Here is a 23,307-nt window from a genome sequence, read left to right as displayed (position 1 = left end):
GCGGTGTCCACGAGAGAGGGTCGGATGAACGTCTGCTGCTTCTTGGGCAAGAGTGTGTAGCCCACCATGAACCGACGATCGGAAGGCTCCGCCATGTCCAAATCGAGATCCGAAGAAGCAGAATCACCTCGATCCCCGAACTCAACCGAAGCAAATTGCATTATCGAAGAACAAGAATCAACCACCGATCGATCCAACGTTGTTCAAAGGAAATCACATATCAAACTCCTTCACTAAAAAAAAACATCGATTAGCGACTGAATTTTCGGTCGCTAAATCCGATTAGCGACCAATTCAAAAAATCATAAAAAATTTCATCGTAATTGGATTTAGCGATCAAAATTGAATTCGGTCACTAATTAGCGACCGAATTTAAATTTGGTTTTAGCGACGGAATCTCAATTCGATCGTTAAAATTAGCGATCGAATTTAACTTCCGTCGCTAAAATTAGCGATCGAATTCAAATTCGGTCACTAATTAGCGATCGAATTCGATTTCGATCGTTAAATCCAATCAAATTAACTCTAAAGTTAATGACCGATTCATTTTCGATCGTTAATTTAACGACCGAATTTAATTCCGATCATTAAATTACCGATGGATTTGTTATTTCGATCGCAATATAACGATCGAAATTAAATTGGTCGCTAATCAACGACCGAAATTGAATCGGTTGCTAGTTAATGATCGAAATTTAAGATCGGTCGTTAAATTAGCGACTGATTAAATTTCGGTCGCTAATTCCGTCACTATTTAAGGTTATTTTTGTAGTGCTTGAAAGAACAAAAAAATTAGGGTTCATACCTTTTACTTTTCCGATCACTTTCCAAACACAGAGAAGAGGACGGAGACGATCGACGGAGCGTTTGAGAACGGCGGCACGAGAGCTTAGCGCAATTTATAGCCGAAGCGAAAGGGTGTTTGGAGTGAGATCACTCGCGGTCAATTCACGCAGCGGTAAACACGGCGATCAGTGAAACGAAACACCAAAGAGCGGTGACCGGAATCGGAGTTGGTTGTGTTCGTTGGATCGGCATTCGACGGAGATGATCTAGCCATGTTTCGGCAATGCAGGGAAAAAAGCAAAATAAAATAATAAATAATAAAGAAAGAAGAGTTTGTGATTTAATGGAATATGCTAATATTATTTCCAATTTTCTTGATAAATAAATTTAAAAAAAGGAAAGAAAATTTGGAGGATAAATAAATTACAAGAAGGATTATAAATTTAACTAAATGAGATTATTATATAAATTATCAAAGATTTTATTGTTTTCAATGATGATAGTAGAATTTTGAAAAAAAGATGTAGTATTCAGTGATTCAGACTCGAATTGATAATTATATTGAGTCAAAAGGAGTTCATAGTCAATAGCTTCAGAAATTATCATATTATGTCTATTACAAAAATCTTATCCCAAAAATGCTATTTCATCCTCACTCATGGATTAAAATTTACAACCAAATAGTTTATTCGAGTCGAGTTTCTTTTAATAATTCATAGGGCATCAAGAAATCTTGTTGAGACAAAACATACTCATCCTCCAATCCAGCAATTGTGAGATATTCATCTTCTGTTAGAGTCGTTACCATCAATAATTAAACAAATTTAAGAAACTAAATGAGATTATTAGTTGAATTGGTAAAGATTTTATTATTTTCAATGATGGTAGTAGGATTTTGGGGAAGAGACGTATTATTAGTCATATTGAGCTAAAGGGAGCTCATAGTTGATAGCTTCAGAAAGTGTCATATTATATCCATTATAAAAATCTTATCCCAAAATGATATTTCATCTTCACTTGTGGGGTTAAAGTTTGCAACTAGATAGTTTTCCTCGACTTCAATTTCTTCTAGTAGTTCATAGTGCATCGAGAAATTTTATTGAGGCAGGACATGCTCGTCCTCCAACCCAACAATTGTGAAATGTTCACTTCTGTTAGAGTCGTTAACATCAACAATTAAACAAACTTATGAACTAAATGAGATTATTACCTAAATAATCAAAGATTTTATTGTTTAATTTCACTGATGGTGGTAGGATTTTGGAGAAGAGATGTAGTATTCAGTGATTCAGACTCTAACTAATAGCCATATTGAGCCAAAGGAAGCTCATAGTTGATAGCTTCAGAAAGTGTCATATTATGTCCATTGCAAAAATTTTATCCCAAAAATGCTATTTGTCCTCACACATAGGGTTAAAGTTTGCAACTAGATAATTTTCCTCAACTCCAATTTCTTCTAGTAGTTCATAGGGCATCGAGAAATCTAGTTGAGACCGGACATGCTCGTCCTCCAACCCAGTAACTATGAGATGTTCAGCTTCTGTTAGAGTCGTCAGTATCAACAATTAAACAAACTAATGAAACTAAATGAGATTATTACCTAAATGGTCAAAGATTTTATTGTTTAATTTCAATGATGGTAGTAGGATTTTGGAGAAGAGATGTAGTATTCAGTGATTCGAATTCGAACTAATAGTCATATTGAGCCAAAGAGAGCTCATAGTTGATAGCTTCAGAAAGTGTCATATTATGTCCATTGCAAAAATTTTATCCCCAAAATACTATTTCATCCTTACTCACGGGGTTAAAGTTTGCAACCAGATAATTTTTCTCAAGTCGAGTTTCTTCTAGTAATTCATATGACTTCGAGAAATCTTGTTGAGACAGAACATGCTGGTCCTCCAACCAACAACTATGACATGTTCAACTTTTGTTAAGAGTCGTTAGCATCAATAATTAAATAAACTTAAGAAATTAAATGAGATTATTACCTGAATTGTTAAGATTTTCATTGTTTTCAATGATGGCGGTAGGGTTTTGAGGAAGAAATGTAATATTCAGTGATTTTGACTCGAACTAATAGTCACATTGAGCCAAAGGGAGTTTATAGTTGACAACTTCAGAAATTATCATATTATGTCCATTACAAAAATCTTGTCCCAAAAATATTATTTCATCTTCACTCATGGGGTTAAAGTTTGCAACCAAATAATTTTCCTCAAGTCGAGTTTCTTCTAGTAGTTCATAGGGCATCGAGAAATTTTGTTGAGATAGAGCATGCTCGTCCTCTAATCCAGCAACTGTGAGAATTTCAGTTTCTATTAGAGTCATTAACATCAACAATTAAACAAACTTAAGAAACTAAATGAGATTATTACTTGAATTGTCAAAAAGTTTATTGTTTTCAATCATGATAGTAGGGTTTTAGAGAAGAGATGTAGTATTTAGTGATTCAAACTCGAACTGATAGTCATATTGAGCTAAAGAGAGCTCATAGTTGATAGCTTCAGAAAGTGTTATATTATGTCTATTGCAAAAATTTTATCCCAAAAATGTTATTTTATTCTCACTCATGGGGTTAAAGTTTATAATTAGATAATTTTCCTCAAGTAGTCAAGTTTCTTCTAATAGGGGCATCAAGAAATCTTGTTAAGACAAGACATGATCGTTCTCCAACCTAACAACTGTGAGATATTCAATTTCTGTTAGAGTTGTTAATGTTGATAATTGATCCAAAATTAATAATGGTTAATGGGTTGATGATGTGACAATTAGTTAAGTTAGTGGTTAAAAGAAATGTATCTAAGTTCAATATATCTTCATTAGTTGATTTAGTGGGGTATTATTATGGAGTTAGTGGTTTAGTTGTGTTATGTAAGTAGCTTATAAATATGTACATGTTGATGAACAAAATATTGAAAAAAAATATTATGTAATCCCCTTATTTATTATTTACCTCCTATTATCTTCCTTCTTAATTTTTCTAATAGTTAACATCATTAATTAAATAAATTTAAGATACTAAATGAAATTATTACTTGAATTTCAAGATTTTCATTGTTTTTAACGATAGCTGCAGGATTTTTGGGTTCGCACTCAAAGTGATAGTCATTTTGAGTCAAAGTGAGCTCATAGTCGTTGAGGTGTCATTTCCCCTTGCTGTGCCCTTTAGGCTTTAACGTACTCGCTTAAAATATCATCTTCTTTGGAGCTCCAGAGCCCCTTTTTCATCTTCTTCTCCCTGAATACATCGAAACAAATCGCCAAGAAACAGAGACCGACAGGAATTTAAAAATAACTGATCTTTAAATAGATTGCATATATATTCTCGAGAAGCAAGGAAACAGAGGGTGTTACTCACATAACCATTGAGCTACGGAAGGAAGCAGAAATGTCTATATATGCTTGAAGAACTAGCTAGGGCATGCAGGAGATCCCTGGCGAGTTCTTGCTAGAAGAACTCGAGCAGAGACGACTGGCCACCCCGGCAACCCATCGCCCGGTACTTCTCGGCTAATGAACGCCAATGCAGGACAACCCCTCGCTGCGCTTCTTCATGGAATGCAGATTGTATATATATATATATATTCCCTACCAAGTACCTCCTTCAACTGAAAGTGGCCGACACAATCTAAAAGAGAAATTAAGTTGCACATTTAAATTTTGAGAAGACCTACTTCTTTTTTATCCATATCCATATATATGTTCAACTGATGTTTGACATCCTATCCTTCTTCCAGTGTGGCTCCCTCACAATGTACCTTTCTTAAGACTGCTTAGTATCAAAGGTGGAAAAGGCATTCAAAGTGCCACGATTAAATCGGCTCTTGATAGTGTAAATTAATATTTTCTTGTTTAACTTTAATCCTTTTAGTTTTCTAGCAAAAAGGTAAAGCTTCAGTATCAATATTTGCATGGCTTTCTCTTCCACGCACAAATGCCATTCGTGACTGAATAAAAGAGAGATGATTTTATAGCCAAATTGAACAGTTACTGTGAGCTTCTTGCAATGATTTCAGTATCAAAATGTAAAATATCCAAAAACAACAACCAAGAAGCATATAATCCATCCCATAGAAAAATAAATCATTTGAATTTGATTGAAGCCTACTAACACACATAAGGTTCAAAACGTGCTCTTTATACGCAGAGTAATCAATGGGAAGATAATAATGAAAGACAAACAAATTAGAAGGTATCATCCAGCAATATCAATAACTAATAAAGTTGTTTTTACAAAGAAGTAATTAAATCTCTGTCCTAAATCTTCCTCAGTTCTCTTTAAGTTTTAAAATTTATAACTAAGTCTTTTTAATTGTTAAAAAACAAGGGAAAAATCAATGAAATAACAGTGGAGCCAGCTCCAGCTTCTCAGTCCTGGCTTTCTTGGGATTCAGGGACTCGGCCTCTTCTTCAGATTGAGCATTGGCCTGCTGCTTTCTCTTAGACCGAGCCCTTCGATTCTGGAACCAGTTGTAGACGTTTGTCTCAGAAATCTGGCCGTGTTCGGCGAGCTTGGCAGTGATATCCTTTATCCCCTGCTTGCTCGGACTGCCACTCCCTTGGTAGAAGATGCTCTCCAGAATCTGAAGCTGCATCGGCGTCGGCGTCCAGCGCTGCCTCGCACAGATCTTGGCGCTTCCAGATGCTGCCGCCATTGCAGAGTCCGAGGACAAAGAAGAACTGATCATTCCCATTCCTGAAAGCAATAACAAATTCATTATTCGTTAACCCTTGATTGAAACAACAAATTAATTATTCGAGATCCAAAACAGCAGCATTAAAGCGCCAAGATTCAACTTTTACTGGCAAAATCACCACATTGTAGATGCTCACGCGCACGGAGATGAGAAAAGGCATCGATTCATCAAAAAGGAAAGGTAAAGATCGAATTTTTGGAAAAATAAAAACAAAAAAAAGAGGGAGAAGGAGGGGAGGAAGAACCTGTGAAGGATTCCTGACGCAGCTCGGTTTCCCAATGCATCTCCGCGAGCTGCTCGCAGATGGTGGCGTAGGCGGCGATTTGCAGCCTCAAGGTCTCTATCTGCTCATCCGTCATCACCTTCCCACACAGCGCTGCATTCTCCATCTTGAACCCACCGCTTCCGAGCAAGGATCGAAGGGAAGCAGGCAGAATCCTCGACCCTTTTTCTCCGGCGCAACGGAGGAGGAGGAGGAGGAGGAGGAGGAAGGGTAGAAGACCGTGGAAATCAAGAAACGAGACTGAGACTCTGTGAGAGTGAGGCTTTGATGTATGGCGAGTCTCTATTTGTAGACTTTGGTTGTTGGGCTTTGGGCTTTACAGCTTCAAGATTCGCGAACAGAGGATGAACGGTCGGGATCGAGGACAGGGTGGACGGAGCCACGGATTGAGCCGGAGAATCTAATGATGGTCGGAAGGTGATCTATCTATCATTTGATGTCATTTTTTTTTCCATAAAAAAAAATAAAAAAGGAAAATAAAATCCAAATAAATCGCACGCGTAAAATATGGAAAGAGAGAAATAGATGAGAAATTTAGGAAATGTATTTTCACTAATGATCGATTGATTCCATAAAAGATAATATATAGTAATATTCTTAAATAGGTATCAAATATATACAGTTTTGTATGGATTACTAGTTCTTAATTAAGATAGCTTGTGATGGATAATGTTTTCAACAGAATTACGGAAGTTTTGTGGTAATATATATTTTATTCTTTTGAGATGACATAAAGAATTATTATTTCAAACTTAATGCAAAATTAAATATTTATAAAATGTTTATAGTATGATGAGAATTTGTATGAAAAATAAAATATCTACAACGATCAATTTTTATATTCAATTTATTTGGAAGGTCAGATAAATTGAGAAAAATTTTCCGTCATCCTTTCCACTATTTATTCATCTTTAAATAATGGAGAAGTAAGCTTTTCTCTTCCCCACCCTTGATTGTTGTTGTGCAGTGGCACGATCGGCCCAGGGCAGCAACCTCGCGAGCCACGACACCTTCGTGGAGCTTGAGTCGACATTGTTGTGGGTGCTAGAAGAGAGTCCTTCTATGAAATCGTTGAATTTGATTGCCAATAAATGAAATCATTGTTTGGATAACAGTTTAGTAAAGATGTCAACAACTTGGTCCTTTGTATCCAACAATCTAAGTTTCTATATCCAACAATCCAACAAGGTTTAATTGTTTTTTTCCATTTGATTGGAGAGGAGCAATCACAAAAGATAGGTTTACAAATTCATGACCTCAAATGTTAACAACAATCATGTAAATGGATACACACTAAAAAAAAAAGAGGGAAACAATAGTTTTTGAATAGTTTGAGGAAGGTTTATATAGATACAGTAATTGTTGATAGTTTTCTGTAGGTGTTTTTGTCATTTATCATTCTTTTGATTTTGTCCTCCTTAACAGTTTGCTTCATCAGATCTTCAAGTGCAGACATCAAACATCCTACGAGAAAATGTCATCCCACAAGCCATCAAACTCCTTATTTTGGATTGAATGGAGTTCCCACTTCCCAATCCATGGCAAAGTTGTACCCTGAAAAAGTTTCGTTCTAAGAGTAGTTGGACCAACTCTGTTCTTGTGATTCCTTAGATAAGACATGTTTCTCCTCCATGGTAGCAATCGAAGATGGTTCAAAGTCTACTGCTGTGGCCTCTGAAATATGAAGTTAACAATAGTTAGATTCGACGAGTTCAAATATTTTCTTTGAGAAGAAGAAATAATGAATCATGTAAGTAGATTAATACTGAACTTTTTGACCTTTTGCAGTATTTCCTGATTCAAACTCGAATTGACGGTTATATTGAACCAAAGGGTTTCTCACAGTTGAGAGCTTCAGAAAGGGATTAAAAATCTTGTTTCAAGAATGCTATTTCATCCTCACTTGTTGGGTTAAAGTTTGCTTCTTGATTGCCTTCCTTAATCTGAGTTTCTTTTAATTGTTCATAGGACATCGAGAAATCTTTTTGAGATAGGGTATGCTCTTCCTTCAATTTAGCAACTGCGAGATGTTCAACTTTTGTTTGAAGCTTTAGCAAATAAACTCAAGAACTAAATAAGATTATTACCTGAATTGTCAATGATTTCATTGTTTTCAATGACAGTGGTAGGATTTTGAGGAAGAGGTGTACTAGTATCCAGTGATTCACACTTAAAATGATGGTCATCTTGAGCCGAAGGTCGTTCATAGTTGATAGCTTTAGAAAGTTCCGTCTTGTATTCTGTTATTTCATCCTCACTCATAGGGATAGATTTTGCTTCTATGAAATTTTCCTTGAGCAGAGTTGCTTCTAGTTGTTCATAGGACATTGAGAAATCTTGTTGTAACAAGACATGCTCATCCTTCAATCCAACAACTGCAAGATGTTCAACTTTTGTTAGAATCGTTAGCATCAACACTTAAAATAAATTCAAGAATTAAATGAGATTATTACTTGAATTGTCAAGGATTTCATTGTTTTTAATGATGGTGGTAAGATTTTTGGATTTGCACTCAAAGTGATAGTCATTTTGAGCCAAAGGTAGCTGACTGTTGTAAAAATATTGTTCGGAGTGGTTTGCTGCTTGATCGAGCATTGAAACATCCAACACATGTTCTTCCTCTGCCACAGCAATATATTGAGAGATGATCAGCAGTTCGACCCAAGAAATTAAATGAGATTAAATAATACCTGAATTTTTAAGGATTTTATTGTGTTCAATGATGGCAGCAGGCGGGTTTTCGCAGAGAGAAGATGAAGAATCTTGAAACGTTGAAGCATTCGGTAAGGCTCGTTCATCTCCTGCAACTTCCAAGCTGTTGATGTATTGCAGCCATTCAGACTCCGAGTCAACACCATGATCAGAAGCTTCATAATTCTGGACAACAGCAGCATCAGGACAATTTGAGTTTCTGTCACATTTCTTCTGCCTCTTGGAGCTAAACCCTATTTGTGTTTGATCCTCATCGGCCGCAGTTGAATTAATGCTGATGATGTTGGGATCGAAAACATCCCTAGAAGGCGTAAGTCCATCAATTTGCTGTTGGTAGTTTTGATCTGAAGAAGCTCTGTTAAGAACCATCATCCGCTGGATAATCGGGCGATCCAATTCCTCCGCATTTCCTTATTTGATTGCGCCAAAAGTTCTTTACGTCGGTGTCTGTTCTTCCAGGCAACTGGGAAGACATCGATGACCACCAAATTGTTAGACTAGTAAAACTCGAAAAGAATTCCAAGTAGAATAACTTTCATGTGAAAGAAAATTATCTCACATGTTTTGCTATCTGAGCCCACTTGTTGCCGATGTTCTTTTGAAGCTTGATGATCAATTCTTCTTCTTCGGCTGTAATGGGGCCTTTCTTCAGATCAGGCCTGAGATGATCCTTCCAGCGCCGACGGCAACTCTTCCCCGATCGAGAAAGGATCGAGTTCTCCTCGATGAGATGCCATTTCCCCTCGCCGTGCTCCCTAACGTACTCCCTTAAAATATCATCCTCTTCAGGGGTCCAGAGTCCCTTCTTCATCTTCTTCTCCCTGAACTCATCGAAACCAATCGCCAAGAAACAGAGACCGACAGGAATTTAAAAATAACTAATCTTTAAATGGATTGATTGCATATATATTCTTGAGAATTAAGGATAAGAGTAGTTCGACAAGAAGGAAGGAAGGAAGGAAGGAAGGAAGGAAACAGAGGGTGTTACTTACTTACATAGCCATTGAGCTCATCTTCTTCAATTCTCCCTGAACTCATCGAAACCAATCGCCAAGAACTGATCTTTAAATTAAATAGATTGATTGCATATATATTATATTCTTGAGAATTAAGGAAACAGAGGGTGTTAATTACTTACTTACATAGCCATTGTGCTGCAGAATTGAAGGAAGTAGAAGTTAATGTCTATGCTCGATCGAAGAAGTAGGCCACGCAGGAGAGGAGATCTCTGCCTCTCTAGAAGAAGTCGAGCAAAACCACTCGGCTGAACGCCAAGTCGCCAATGCATATTTATAGGTGAAGATGGCGGTGGTCACTTTCTTAAAGGAAGGATCTTGAAATTAAACAAAACTTCAAATAAATCCCTTAAATATCAGTTATTTGAAAACCGCCCTTCTTCCTTGTAAACGCACATCTTTCTCTCTTTTAATATGAAATTTTTTATTTTAATTTGTACCTAAGTACTGTAAAGTCACTTAGGGTGAAAAATATATATAAATTTCAATATAATGTGACTTGGATGGACATTAATAATTAAAGGGTAGGGTGTCAAATACAATTCTATGCCCTAAATCTGCAAAAACAATCTGTTCAACGAGAAATTAAAGTGATCCAAGTAATAAAATAATTAGTTATAAACGACTTTAATTTCATTGCTACTATACCATGAATAAAGTAAAAGTGCAAGCCCGGCCATGAAGAAATTAAATAATATTTCAAAGTGGCCTAGCTCGGAATATATAGATAAAAACATAAATTAAAATATTCCGATCGATACAAGCATTAAAAATAGTTAGTTAATTAGTATCACATAAAAACATTCAAATATTAATTAATTAAAATATATTAAACTAGTTGATTCATAAAAACATTCTAACATTAATTAATTCTATCAATTGTGACTTTAGAGTATTTTTATCATAAAAAATATTGTGAAAAATCAATTGTGCAATCACATCAATAATAATAATAATTTTATTATCTATGTAAAGAAAAAAATATTTTTGATCATTGATAATGAAATTATCGTATAAAAATTTTAAATTATATATATATATGAAACAAAAAGTAATTATTTTATTTCATTTTTATTTTATTATATTATTATCTATATAAAAAAAAGATCCTAGCTAGCTAACTTCTCCCTAATCCTAGCTCCACTCTATTACAGAGCAACAAAATCTTTATCTTGGACTGAAGGGAGGTCGCATTAATATTCCATGTCGAAGTTAAATTCAATTCTGAAAATGGTTCGTTTTAGGAGCAGACCGAAGTAGTTGTTAAATAAGACGTGTTTATATATATCCTCCACTATAGGAATAAAAGATGTACATGGGCGCCCCCGGGGCATAGCTGAGTTGGTTACGATGCAGCAGACTTGCAGAAGAGGACAAGGGTTTGAATCCTGACGAAGTCAGGCAATACCCTCCTGCGTCGTGACCAACTGCAGTTTCTCGGTTTACCTCCTCACAGATGGTCGTGGGGCCGACCGTGTGGGGCCGACCGTGTGGGGCCGCTAAGATGGCGGATTCCACCTTTTTACAGAAGAAAAGATGTACATGAGCAAGCAATGAAACATGAAGTTAACTGTCAAAGAAATGCATATTATGCATCTGAAATTCGAAACTCAATTACGATGGATTTGTAGAGATTTTTTTTTCTTATAGATGGATAATAAACTTGAGAACGTAAGCTCATGATTACACTAAGCCATCATCTTCGTTTCTCGATTTATCCTGATGGTTGATATATATAAACTTTTTATGAGAGGATTATGTTAGCTATTGCTAGCTTTCAAAGTCAATTATGAGATGATTATTGATAAGAAATAATGAATTGAGCTAGCTAGGTGCGATACATTTCAAAACTGGCAATATTGGCTACAACAAGCTTGACATTCATATAAAATCACCCAATCAATTTTGCATATCAATTAAATTGATCGTATTAAATGTTGATGATATTAAATCAATAAGTTCGCTGTTTATAATTTCTTAAGTGAACATATATATAATTGCTGTTTGTTATAACTAAGTCCTTTTTAATTTTTTGTGAAAAAGGAAAAATCAATGAAATAACAGTGGAGCCAGCTCCAGCTTCTCAGTCCTGGCTTTCTTGGGATTCAGGGACTCAGCCTCTTCTTCAGATTGACCATTGCCCTGCTGCTTTCTCTTAGACCGAGCCCTTCGATTCTGGAACCAGTTGTAGACGTTTGTCTCAGAAATCTGGCCGTGTTCGGCGAGCTTGGCAGTGATATCCTTTATCCCCTGCTTGCTCGGACTGCCACTCCCTTGGTAGAAGATGCTCTCCAGAATCTGAAGCTGCATCGGCGTCGGTGTCCAGCGCTGCCTCGCACAGATCTTGGTGCTTCCACATGCCGCCGCCATTGCAGAGTCCGAGGACAAAGAAGAAACTGATCATTCCCATTCCTGAAACAATAACAAATTAATTAATTATTCGTTAACCCAATTGATTGAAACAACAGACTGAAAGATTATTATTCGAGATCCAAAACAGCAGCATTAAAGCGCCAAGATTCAACTTTTACTTGCAAAATCACCACATTGTAGATGCTCACGCGCACGGAGATGAGAAAAGGCATCGATTCATCAAAAAGGAAAGGTAAAGATCGAATTTTTGGAAAAAAAAAAAAAGAGGGAGAAGGAGGGGAGGAAGAACCTGTGAAGGATTCCTGGCGCAGTGCGGTTTCCCTGTGCATCTCCGCGAGCTGCTCGCAGATGGTGGCGTAGGCGGCGATTTGCAGCCTCAAGGTCTCTATCTGCTCATCCGTCATCACCTTCCCACACAGCGCTGCATTCTCCATCTTGAACCCACCGCTTCCGAGCAAGGATCGAAGGGAAGCAGGCAGAATCCTCGACCCTTTTTCTCCGGCGCAACGGAGGAGGAGGAGGAGGAGGAGGAAGAAGGGAAGAAGACAGTGGAAATCAAGAAACGAGACTGAGACTCTGTGAGAGTGAGGCTTTGAGGTATGGCGAGTCTCTATTTGTAGACTTTGGTTGTTGGGCTTTGGGCTTTACAACTTCAAGATTCGCGAACAGAGGATGAACGGTCGGGATCGAGACAGGGTGGACGGAGCCGCGGATTGAGCCGGAGAATCTAATGATGGTCGGAAGGTGATCTATCTATCATTTGATGTCAGTTTTTCCAATAATAAAAATAAAAAAGGAAAATAAAATCCAAATAAATCGCACGAGTAAAATATGGAAAGAGAGAAATAGATGAGAAATTTAAGAAATATATTTTGACTAATGATTGATTGATTCCATAAAAGATAATAGTAATTGATGTTGATGATGTAAATGACGTGGTTCTTGTTGGGATAAAAGTTCAGGGTCAGATAATGGTCAAAGTTCAAGTTGAGATGGCAAGATCAGTCAACATGAACTCGACTCCATCATGTTGAAATAATCTACGTCTCAAGCCCAAATCATAATAGGAATGTTGCATGAGCCCAATCTTAGCCCACCCTACTCGGCCCACCTCGACCAACCTTGTCTAAGTCGATCCTGTCTCAACCATAATCGTTTTGGCCAACCCCGCCTAAGCCGACCCTGTCTGAGCTATAGGGTGCTTAATCGTTTCGGTCCCATTCTCATTTTACTATTTTACTTAAATAGTAAAATGCTCAATAGGATGCTTAAGTATTCACCATTGGAATTATAAAAAAAAAAGACTTTTGAGCTAGTTGTTTCGACGAACAAAAATATATATAGAAAAAGAGAGGACGACTAAGTTTCTATATCCAAAAATCCAACAAGTTTTAATTGTTTTTCCCCATTTGATTGGAGAGGAGCAATCACAAAAGATAGGTTTACAAATTCATGACCTCAAATGTTAACAACAATCATGTAAATGGATGCACATTTAAGCATTTTGAGAATGGTGCTTTGCAATCAGATAATAATTTGAAAAGAAAAAAATAAAACAAATGAACCTGAAATATTAAAAAAATAAGAAGGAAACAATAGTTCTTGAATAGTTTAAGGAATGTTTATATAGATAGATACAGTAATTGTTTGTTTGTAGTTTTCTGCAGGTGCTTTTGTCACTTATCATTCTTTTGATTTTGTCCTCCTTAACGGTTTGCTTCATCAGATCTTCAAGTGCAAACATCAAACATCAAACATCAAACATCCAAAGAAAATGTCATCCCACAAGTCATCAAAATCGTTATTTTGTATTGAAGTGAGTTCCCAATAGATTATCCACGGCAAGGCAGCCCGCTGGAAAAATTTCTTCCCAGCTGCGGTTGGAAAAAATTTGTTTTAGTGATTCCTCCATTGTAGCAATAGGAAGAGGTTCGAGGTCCCCTGCTGTAGCCTCTGAAACATGAAATTAACAATAGTTAGACTCAACGAGTTCAAACATTTTATTTGAGAAGAACAAATAAAGAATCATATAAGTTGATTAATACTTAACGCTTTAACTTTTACCTTTTGCAGTGTCTCCTGAGTGAGACTCGAAAGTTTCAGAAAGTTCCTTCTTGAATTCATGGCAAAAATCTGATTTCAGGAGTGTTGCTATTTCATCTTCACTCATGGAGTTAGAGGTTGCTACTAGATAGTTTTCTTTAAGCCTAGTTTCTTCTAGTAGTTCATCAGACATTAAGAAATCTTGTTGAGACAGAGCATGTTCATCCTTCAACCCAGTAACTATGAGAGGTTCAACTTTTGTTAGAGTTGTTAGCATCAGCAATTAAACAAGCCAAACATGCTCTTCCTCTGCCACAGCAATTGAGAGATATGATGGTCATCTTCTGTTATCATTACTTAGCATAATTAAATGATATCAATTAAATAATACCTGAATTTTCAAGGATTTGATTGTGTTCAGCGATGGCAGCATCGAGAGATAGATCTTGAAACGTAATGTTTCCTACATCAAATTCGAAGCTGTCGAAAAAATCCTCGTCCATGTTTGGCGATTCAGACTCCAAGGCAAGACGATCAGAAGCTTCAAGACAAGTTGAGTTTCTATCGCATTTCTGCCTCTTGGAGCTACACCCTGTTTGATCCTCGTCGGCTGCAGTTGAATTGCTGATGATGTTGGGATCAGTTTGTTGGTGGTGGTTTTGGTGTGAACCATCATCCACTGGATAAACGGGCAATCCAGTTCCTCGGCCTCTCCTCCTTATTAGCTTGTGCCAGAAGTTCTTCAACTCATTATCAGTCCTTCCAGGAAACTGGGAAGACATAGATGACCACCAACTTGTTAAACTAGTAAAACTCGAAGTAAATTGTGAAAATCTTACATGTTTTGCTATCTGAGACCACTTGTTGCCCGTGTTCTTATGAAGCTCGATGAGCAATTCTTCTTCTTCGGTTGTCATGGGGCCTTTCTTCAGATCAGGCCTGAGATGATCCAGCCAGCGCAGACGGCAACTCTTCCCCGATCGAGGCAGGATCGACTTCTCCTCGATGAGGTGCCATTTCCCCTCGCCGTGCACCTTGACGTACTCCTTTAAAACATCATCCTCTTCAGAGCTCCAGAGCCCCTTCTTCATCTTCTTCTCCCTGAACTCATCAAAACAAATCGCCAAGAAACAGAGACCGACAGGAATTTAAAAATAACTGATCTTTAAACAGATTGATTGCATATATATTCTTGAGAAGGAAGGAAACAGAAGGTGTTAATTACTTACTTACTAGCCATTGAGCTAGCTGCGGAAGGAAGTAGAAATGTCTATGCTTGAAGAACTAGCTAGCTAGGGCATGCAGGAGATCCCTGGCGAGCTCTTGCTAGAAGAACTCGAGCAGAGACGACTGACCCCGGTACTTCTCGGCTAATGAACGCCAATGCAGAGTTATGCTTGGGCAGGCGATCCGCTCGCCGCGCTACCTTCTCTTAATTCTCTGCTAATGGAATGCAGATATATAAACCCTACCAACTACCTCCGCCTCCGCAGCTGCCGCTGCCGCCCCGCCGCCCCGCACCCCACAAATCTGTTCAGCTGAAAGCGACCGACGACACAATCTAACAGATATAATTAAGTTGCATGCACTTGGTATTCAACGACCTTTACGACCTGAATGACACTCAATACCTTCAGATCAAAGGTCATACAAGGCAGCGGCGAAGCCCAAAAAACTATATAGTTTTCCAATCTTTTGCCCACACGTGGAACGTGGAGAGGTCTGAGGCTGGCTGCTGCCGATGATCCAAAACACAAAGCAGCATGGACCAATTTCAATTTGGGAAGAAAAAGATGCGCGTGGCCGAGTGCCTCCACTTCGGCCTCCTCTGGTCATTACGGCGCCTGCGGTTGCCCCACAAAGGAAAGGGCAGAGTCAAGTACACACCTACCTACCTGGAGATTATTGTGACTTCCATATAGATAATTATAGACCTGGTATCAATATCCACGAGCCAATAGCCTCAACTTCTAAACAGAATAGAATAGAATAGATGTGAAATTAGTCTTTCACAAGTAAGTCAAAAAGAAGAGATACATACCGTGAGCTTCTTGCAATGATTTTAGTATCCAAATAAAACAACCAAGAAACAGATAAAATTTTTTATAGATTATTCGTTGGGTCAACTGAAACTGAACTAACCGGTTGGATCAGTTCACGGAATTACTTCTCTTTCTCCATGTACAATACATATATAGATTCTTCACCTTCTAAACAGAATAGATATGAAATCAGTCCTTACTGTGAGCTTCTTGCAATGATTTCAGTATCAAAATGTCAAATATCCAATTGACTTGCAAGTAGCGAAAGGCAAAGTAAACAAACTCATCGATCAATGCTTAGGATTCGAAGCAAGAAGCCCCATCTGGTCAGTAATGTGATTTATGCATTGGAGGGTTGGTTGAACCTCCATCTGCTCCTGCTTAGTGAACTCGACCTCCACTAAGCTTTAACAAAATTAAATCTAACTGATTGTCTGAATTCAATTGTCTTGCTTTTTAAATTTATAATTTCAATAGTCTTGCTATGCTTCAGCATATCTGAAGTGTGAAGAGTGTTAGAACAACATCCACTTGAGGATTAGTACTTAGGTAACTTCTCTTCTTCTTCTTCTTCATCTCTTTCTCCCTTCACCTCCAATTTCCCACAGGCACCATGTGTTGGTTGGCACTTTAGAACGATACCCGAAAGAGTTTCTTTTTGATGGATCGATCACTGCAACTTTGTCACACGCCAATTTTGAAACTTGATACAAGCAGCAACTTCATTTATTCTCAATTATTTATGTGGACTAGTACTCTTAATTGAACAACTATCAAGAATTCATATAAAGTATTTAAATATAAAAGTTAAACTATGGCTAAGGACCTTGAGATTTATGCTAGGTTAATTTGAGTAAGTATGAAAGTTTTAAGCCAGGTGTTAATTTCTGATATGGGTGCTGTTAATCTCTTTCTATGTGTAACTTCTTACCAAATTAGTTAAAAAATCTGATGCAGGATTAATTACTCTTGAAAATCATCTTTTTGTGCAAGCTGACTTCAAGTTATAGTTTTAAAGCTTAGCCTTGCTCCAAGTGCCTACCAAAACATGCATCTTCTAACATCCTGTATTTGTTTCTAGAATTGCAAGAGGTAGCTAGCCCGTCAAAGTGCTATGATTATAGAAACAAGACTTGTGATTAATGAAATAATTATAGAAATAATTAGAGGCGACTATAATAGTTAATACAAAACTGAAACTACTTGTACACAAGCCAATACATTCTGGTCAACTTCTTATTTTGAGATGACATATAGAATTATTGTTTCAAACTTAATCCAAAATCAAATATTTATAAAATATTTATATTATGATGAGAATTTTGTAAGACAAATAAAATATCTCATTGACCAAACGATCAATTTTTATGTTCAATTCACTTGGGAGGAATAAATTGAGGAAAAATTTTCAATATTTATTTCGTGCCCAAGGATGAATTACTCATCATTAAATAATGTTGCACAACAAGATTTGTAGAATAGATTATTCATCATTTTCATTATTTATTTTATGAGAAATAATGAATTATTCATCATTTTCACTATATTCTTTATTAAATAATGGACGGATCAGCATCTAGGGTTCACTATACTCATTCAATTTACTTGGGAGGATGGATAAATTAAGGAATTTTTTTTAATATTTATTTCGTGAGAAACAATCATCATTTTTACTATTTATTCTTTATTAAATAATGGACCGTAAGATGTTACTGATTAACGTATCATTGGAGAGGATCCTCCCTCTTTTATGTTAGCTACATGTAATTTTCTTCTTTTTTTTTAATTAACAAACATGAAAACTAGTCATCTAATTTAATAAAAAAACTGATTAAAAAAACAGATTTAAAATCTGAATTCGACGTAATCGGTAGGGGTGAGTATTCGGTTAAAATCGAATCGGACCGAACCGAATAAATCGAAAACCAAATAAATTAATTTTTTTCAAACCAATCGAACCGACCAAATTTTTCAATAAAAATCGAATAAATCGAACCGATATTTTATTGATCTAACCGAATTAATCAAAATTTTTAAATATTATAAAAATTTTATTAATTAATTAGGAATTTATAAATTTATTTACTTAAAATTTATAAATTATTTTTTCTAATTTGAATAATTCGGTTTAATCGAAAAAAATTTTAAAATCGAAATCGAACCGAATTAACTGAATTAACCGATTTTTTAAGAAAAAATAACCGAAATTCTGAATTAACTGAACTGAATTTTTTAATTCAGTCGGTTTGATCGATTTATTTGGTTTAACCGAATTTTTGCTCATCCCTAGTAATCGGAAAAGGGCGGTAAAAGGAATGGAATTATGAGTGAAAAATTCAAGCCAAACAATCTGAAACGAAGCATTAGCTAAAAGAAAAAAATGTACATTCCGAAACCAAGCTAGAACGTTATTAGAGTTTATAAGAAAATTGGAGAAGGAAACCACCATGGATCCCATCAGAAAATTGGAAAGAAAGAAGAAGTGACATCAGGAGTGTCCACTTTCTCACGAACCATGTCCAAGAGGAAGTCGGCCACAAATTCTTCGTGACCGGGAATCTTGGAGTAGTGGGAAAGTAATTAATGTCGATGATGAAGTAGTGGTTGATGTCGATGAAGAAGTAATTGAATTTGGCGTAATCGGTAGGGGTGAGTATTCGGTTAAAATCAAATCGAATCGAATAAATCAAAAATCGAATAAATCAATTTTTTTCGAGCCAACCGAACCAACCGAATTTTTCAATAAAAATCGAACCAACCGAATCGATATTTTATCGGTTAATTCAGTTTTTAACCAAATTAACCAAATTTTTTTAAATATTATAAATTTTATTAATTAATTAGGAATTTATAAATTTATTTATTTAAAATTTATAAATTATTTTTTCTAATTTGAATAATTCGGTTTATTCGATTTAATCGAATAAGAAAATTTAAAATCAAAACGAATTAACCGATTTTTTAAGAAAAAATAACCGAAATTCCGAATTAACTGAACAAAATTTTTTAATTTAGTCGATTTGGTTGGTTTATTTGATTTAACCGAATTTTTGCTCAAGTAATCGGAAAGGGGCAGTAAAAGGAATGGAATTATGAGTGAAAAATTCAAGCCAAACAATCTGAATCGAAGCATTAGCTAAAAGAAAAAAATGTACATTCCGAAACCAAGCTAGAACGCTATTAGATCTGGAGTTTATAAGAAAATTGGAGAACGAAACCACCATGGATCCCATCAGAAAATTGGAAAGAAAGAAGAAGTGACATCAGGAGTGTCCACTTTCTCACGAACCATGTCCAAGAGGAAGTCGGCCACAAATTCTTCATAACCAGGAATCTTGGAGTAGTCGGGGAAGTAATTGATGTCGATGATGAAGTAGTGGTTGCGGGCATTGGCATCCCTAATCATGTTGAAGTCGAAGAGGCGCAATCCCGTAGCCTTCCGCAAGCCCATTGCTATCTTCTCGAGAAAGCTCAATGGAGGCAGCTCTGCCGCTTCTAGATGCTCGGAATATTCGACCACGTCTTCAGGGTTATGATGAGAGAAAGTGATCGGGAGGACGCAGTCAGGCTGTTCGGGGGATAGGTCCGGGAGGGACTTTCTTTTTACGCATCGCACGTAATTTCCTACGACATAGACCTTGAAGACGACCCTGCCATGATTGACGAACTCTTGCAGCACCACAGGAGGTTTGAGTCCGCGCATGGAAGCGGGACCAAGGATAAGGGACATCGTGCGAGACTTAGCGCTGCCGTCGGAGAGTAGGGGCTTGGCGATGATGGGGAACCGGAGGGGGATGATCCCAGAGAAGGCTTCAGAGTTCGGGTTATAGACCAACATGTGCTTTGGGACCCCGAAGGTCTCTGTCCCATGAGGGACATCGAGCTCGGAGACAACCTGGAGCATGGTGATGCGGTGGTGAAGGCGCTCGATATTGTAGAGGGGTTTGTCGACGACGGGGACGCCGGGGTACTTGGCTGAGAAATTTATGAGCTCGAGCCTCCATTCATAGCCTTGGAGCTTGTGGATCAGGCAGTCGAAGGGGCCCTGCTCGAAGAGGGGCTGCAAGGGGTCGATGGGGACGAGATCGATGCCGCGGTCACGAGCGATGGCCACGAGAGAGGGACGGATGAAGCTTTGCTGCTTCTCGGGCAAGAGCGCGTAGCCCACCACAAACCGACGATCCGAAGGCTCCGCCATGGACAGATTGAGATCCAAAGAAACAGGGTCGCGAAGCTCCACCTCGATCGATCCCCGATCGCAAGCGAAGCAAGCTGCATTATCAAACAAACAATCAACCACCGAAGGAAATTGCAAATCAAAACCCTTGAAAGCACGAAAAGATTAGGGTTCGTACCTTTTTTGATCACTATGCAAACGAAGAGAGATCGACGTAGCGTTTGAGAACAACGACCCGAGAGACGCAATTTATAGCCGAAGGGGGTATGGAGTGAGATCACTCGCAGTCAGTTCACACGGCAATAATCACGGTGCTTAGTGACACAAAAAGTGATCGGCACTGGAGTTGATTGTGTTCGTTGGATCGGGATTCGACGGAGATGATCGAGTCATGTTTCCGCACGAGGAAGCAAAACAATAAATAATAAAATATTAATTTCCCTGAAGGAAATAAACAGGAAAAAAATTTTAATTTTTAATCAATTTTTACAATAAAAATGAATGAATAAGGAAAAAAATTAAAAAAATATATATTTTATCAAAAATAAATTATTTTCAATTAAATCAATCTACTCCTATCTCTTTTACTCATGATTTGATTGACTATTTGTAAGGAGAATTGACTTTTGTAAGGAAAGATTTGATTAATTTTAATATCTCTTATGATTTGATTGACTCTTTATAAGAGAAAATTTAATTATTTTCTATATCAAATATTATGTTCTTGATAAATTTGATCGACTCTTCTCATTGTATGGAAAATCACCTGGTCTCTTACAATCTAATTAATTTGAAGGTATTGATCAATCTGATTAATCTGGAAGGTGATCAATATTCTAATCCAATCCAATTAAAGTTTTTTTCATTAACTACTAAGATAAATTCAGAAGCACAAACAGCTTCTCGTCTTGACCGTTCGATCCCACATAAGTTTTACACCATCCTTTTCACTTTTGTTTTCGGTGAAGGAAATAATGGAAGAATAATTTAAATAAAATAAGCCCTTAAATCTATATTTAGATGGAAAATTAATATCTATCTACTCATTTTAATCAAAACTGCCGTACTATGAAGGAATAAAATTAAAAGAATAATGAGATATTTGCATAAATTAAACTATGGAATACATGATCGTGTGTATATTAGAGGTCTAATTACCTGGACATGTCAGACTTGATTTTGATAGATGCTAAATAGCGATCAAAATTTAATTTCGGTCGCAAATTAGTGACTGATTAAATATCCATCGCTAATATAACGATAGAATTATTGTCCATCGTTAATTAATTAGCGATTGATTTTAATTCGGTCGCTAAATAGCGACCGAAGTTAAAAATCGGTCGCTAAATTAGCCACCGAATTTTAATCGGTCGCTAATTCTGTCGCTATTTATGGGTTTTTTTGTAATGTGATAGCAAAACATCCATGTCCAGTCATATTTTCATATTTTAATCTTATATGATCATACTATTTTATAAAGATATTTTTTAATCATAAAATTTGGTATTATTATTGACGTCAATTAAAGATTAAATATAGTATAAATGGAAGATTATTATTCGGTAAGCTTATATATATTTGTAATACAAGAATTTATGTCATAAACAAACTCGATTGAACTGATAGTTATTTAGATTTGTATTATTAGATATGATTTTGCATATATAAAATTGGTTAATTAATAACGGATTGAGTTGGTATAAATAATACCTATGGTCTTCTTAGAATTAGATATATATTCTATAGATTTTTTTACTTCCCATAGACGAGGAGATTTAGGATCCTCGCTCTTTTATGTTAGCTACTTATACATGGATTTTTTTTAACTGATTTTTAAAAAATAGCAGATTTAAAATATCTTTATAAGGGTGGGGTGGAAAAGGGCGGTAAAAGGAATGGAATTCTGATTTCTGACTGAACAATTCAAATCAAACAATCTGAAATGGAATTCTGATTTCTGACTGAAAAATTCAAATCAAACAATCTGAAAGGAAAAATTAGCTGAAAGAAAGAATGTACATTCTGAAACCATGAACCGACGATCGGAAGCTCAACTGCTTCTTGGGCAAGAGCGCATAGCCCACCACGAACTGATGATCGGAAGGCTCCGCCATGGCCAGATCGAGATCCAAATTAAAGAAACAGGACCGCAAAGCTCCACCTCGATCAATCCCCTGATCGCAAGCGAAGCAAGCTGCATTATCGAACAAACAATCAACCACCGATCGATCCAATGTTACTCGAAGGAAATCGCAGATCAAACCCCTTATAAGCACAAAAAGATTAGGGTTCATACCTTTTCCGATTGCTTTCCAAACACAAAGAAGAGGACAGAGACGATCGACAGAGCGTTTGAAAACGACGACCCGAGAGAAGCAATATATAGCCGAATTGGGCGGTAGGGACTGAGATCACTCGCGGTCAGTTCACGCGGCAGTAAACACAGCGACTAGCGAAACAAAACCACATAGAGAAGTGATCGAAATCGGAGTTGGTTGTGTCCGTCAAATCGAAATTCGACGGAGGATGATCGAACCATATTTCCGCGAGGAGGAAAACAAGTAAAATTATAAAATATTATTTTCTCTTATTTATTTGAAAGAAGAGTTTGTGATTTGATGGAATATGCTAATATTTTTTGCAATTTTAAGGCGCGAACTTAAAGGAGATTTTTAAAAATAATTTTAATAAAGTCCCCAATTTTACCATTTTAATTGATTCAGCAAAATATGTAAGTAAATGAGTAGGAATAAGATTGGTTTAGTTCTAGATTAGAAGTTAATCCAAAATCATAATAAAAACTAAGCATCTTTGATTCTACTAATATCAAGTCAAGTCAAGCTGAACCCCTAACTATATGCTCTATGCTTCGTTCATCTTGCTTTCGACAAACTCCTTTGCGATTGCCACCCACGACTTCAGCCCAAGCTTGCATAGACAAGATGAAAACAAAGCAAAGATTCCTCCCCCTTTCCACATGGAGGAGCAAGTTTTACAGCTAAAACCTCTCCACTCTTGAGAGCAATGTCTGTCCCTCTCCGTCGGTCCTCGGAATGCAGAGAACTCAAAACAGAAGCTCGCTTCTTCTTCTCTATTAGTCCTCCGCGACGGTAACCGTAACTCTCGAATAGCAATGGCCACCCTTCTCCATTGGTCCTCCAAGGTAAACAAAGGA

At 36.9% G+C, this 23,307-nt stretch overlaps 2 protein-coding genes and 1 pseudogene across 2 annotated transcripts; all 3 read right to left on the bottom strand.

Moving 5' to 3' along the window:
* Positions 1 to 5,113: 5,113 nt before the first annotated feature.
* LOC141825118 (WUSCHEL-related homeobox 8-like) lies at positions 5,114 to 5,875 on the bottom strand. The gene is made up of 2 exons (XM_074712511.1): positions 5,731 to 5,875; positions 5,114 to 5,485 (listed from the first exon to the last, which is right to left on the bottom strand). Exons 1-2 carry the CDS (start codon positions 5,873 to 5,875, stop codon positions 5,124 to 5,126), a joined length of 507 nt encoding a protein of 168 aa, XP_074568612.1. The 3' UTR covers positions 5,114 to 5,123.
* A 2,974-nt stretch (positions 5,876 to 8,849) lies between these two features.
* Positions 8,850 to 12,304, bottom strand: LOC141822913 (uncharacterized; annotated as a pseudogene).
* Positions 12,305 to 19,187: 6,883 nt separating this feature from the next.
* LOC141822910 (inositol-tetrakisphosphate 1-kinase 5-like) lies at positions 19,188 to 22,457 on the bottom strand. The gene is made up of 2 exons (XM_074710209.1): positions 22,429 to 22,457; positions 19,188 to 20,227 (listed from the first exon to the last, which is right to left on the bottom strand). Exon 2 carries the CDS (start codon positions 20,151 to 20,153, stop codon positions 19,188 to 19,190), a length of 966 nt encoding a protein of 321 aa, XP_074566310.1. The 5' UTR covers positions 20,154 to 20,227; positions 22,429 to 22,457.
* Between the last annotated feature and the right edge of the window lie 850 nt (positions 22,458 to 23,307).

Source organism: Curcuma longa, chromosome 3 (assembly GCF_044706935.1).
Source record: "Curcuma longa cultivar G26 ecotype Majalengka, Jawa Barat chromosome 3, ITB_CL_G26_1.1, whole genome shotgun sequence".
NCBI classification, from domain to species: Eukaryota; Viridiplantae; Streptophyta; class Magnoliopsida; order Zingiberales; family Zingiberaceae; genus Curcuma; species Curcuma longa.
This window is presented reverse-complemented; position numbering and strand designations above follow the sequence as displayed.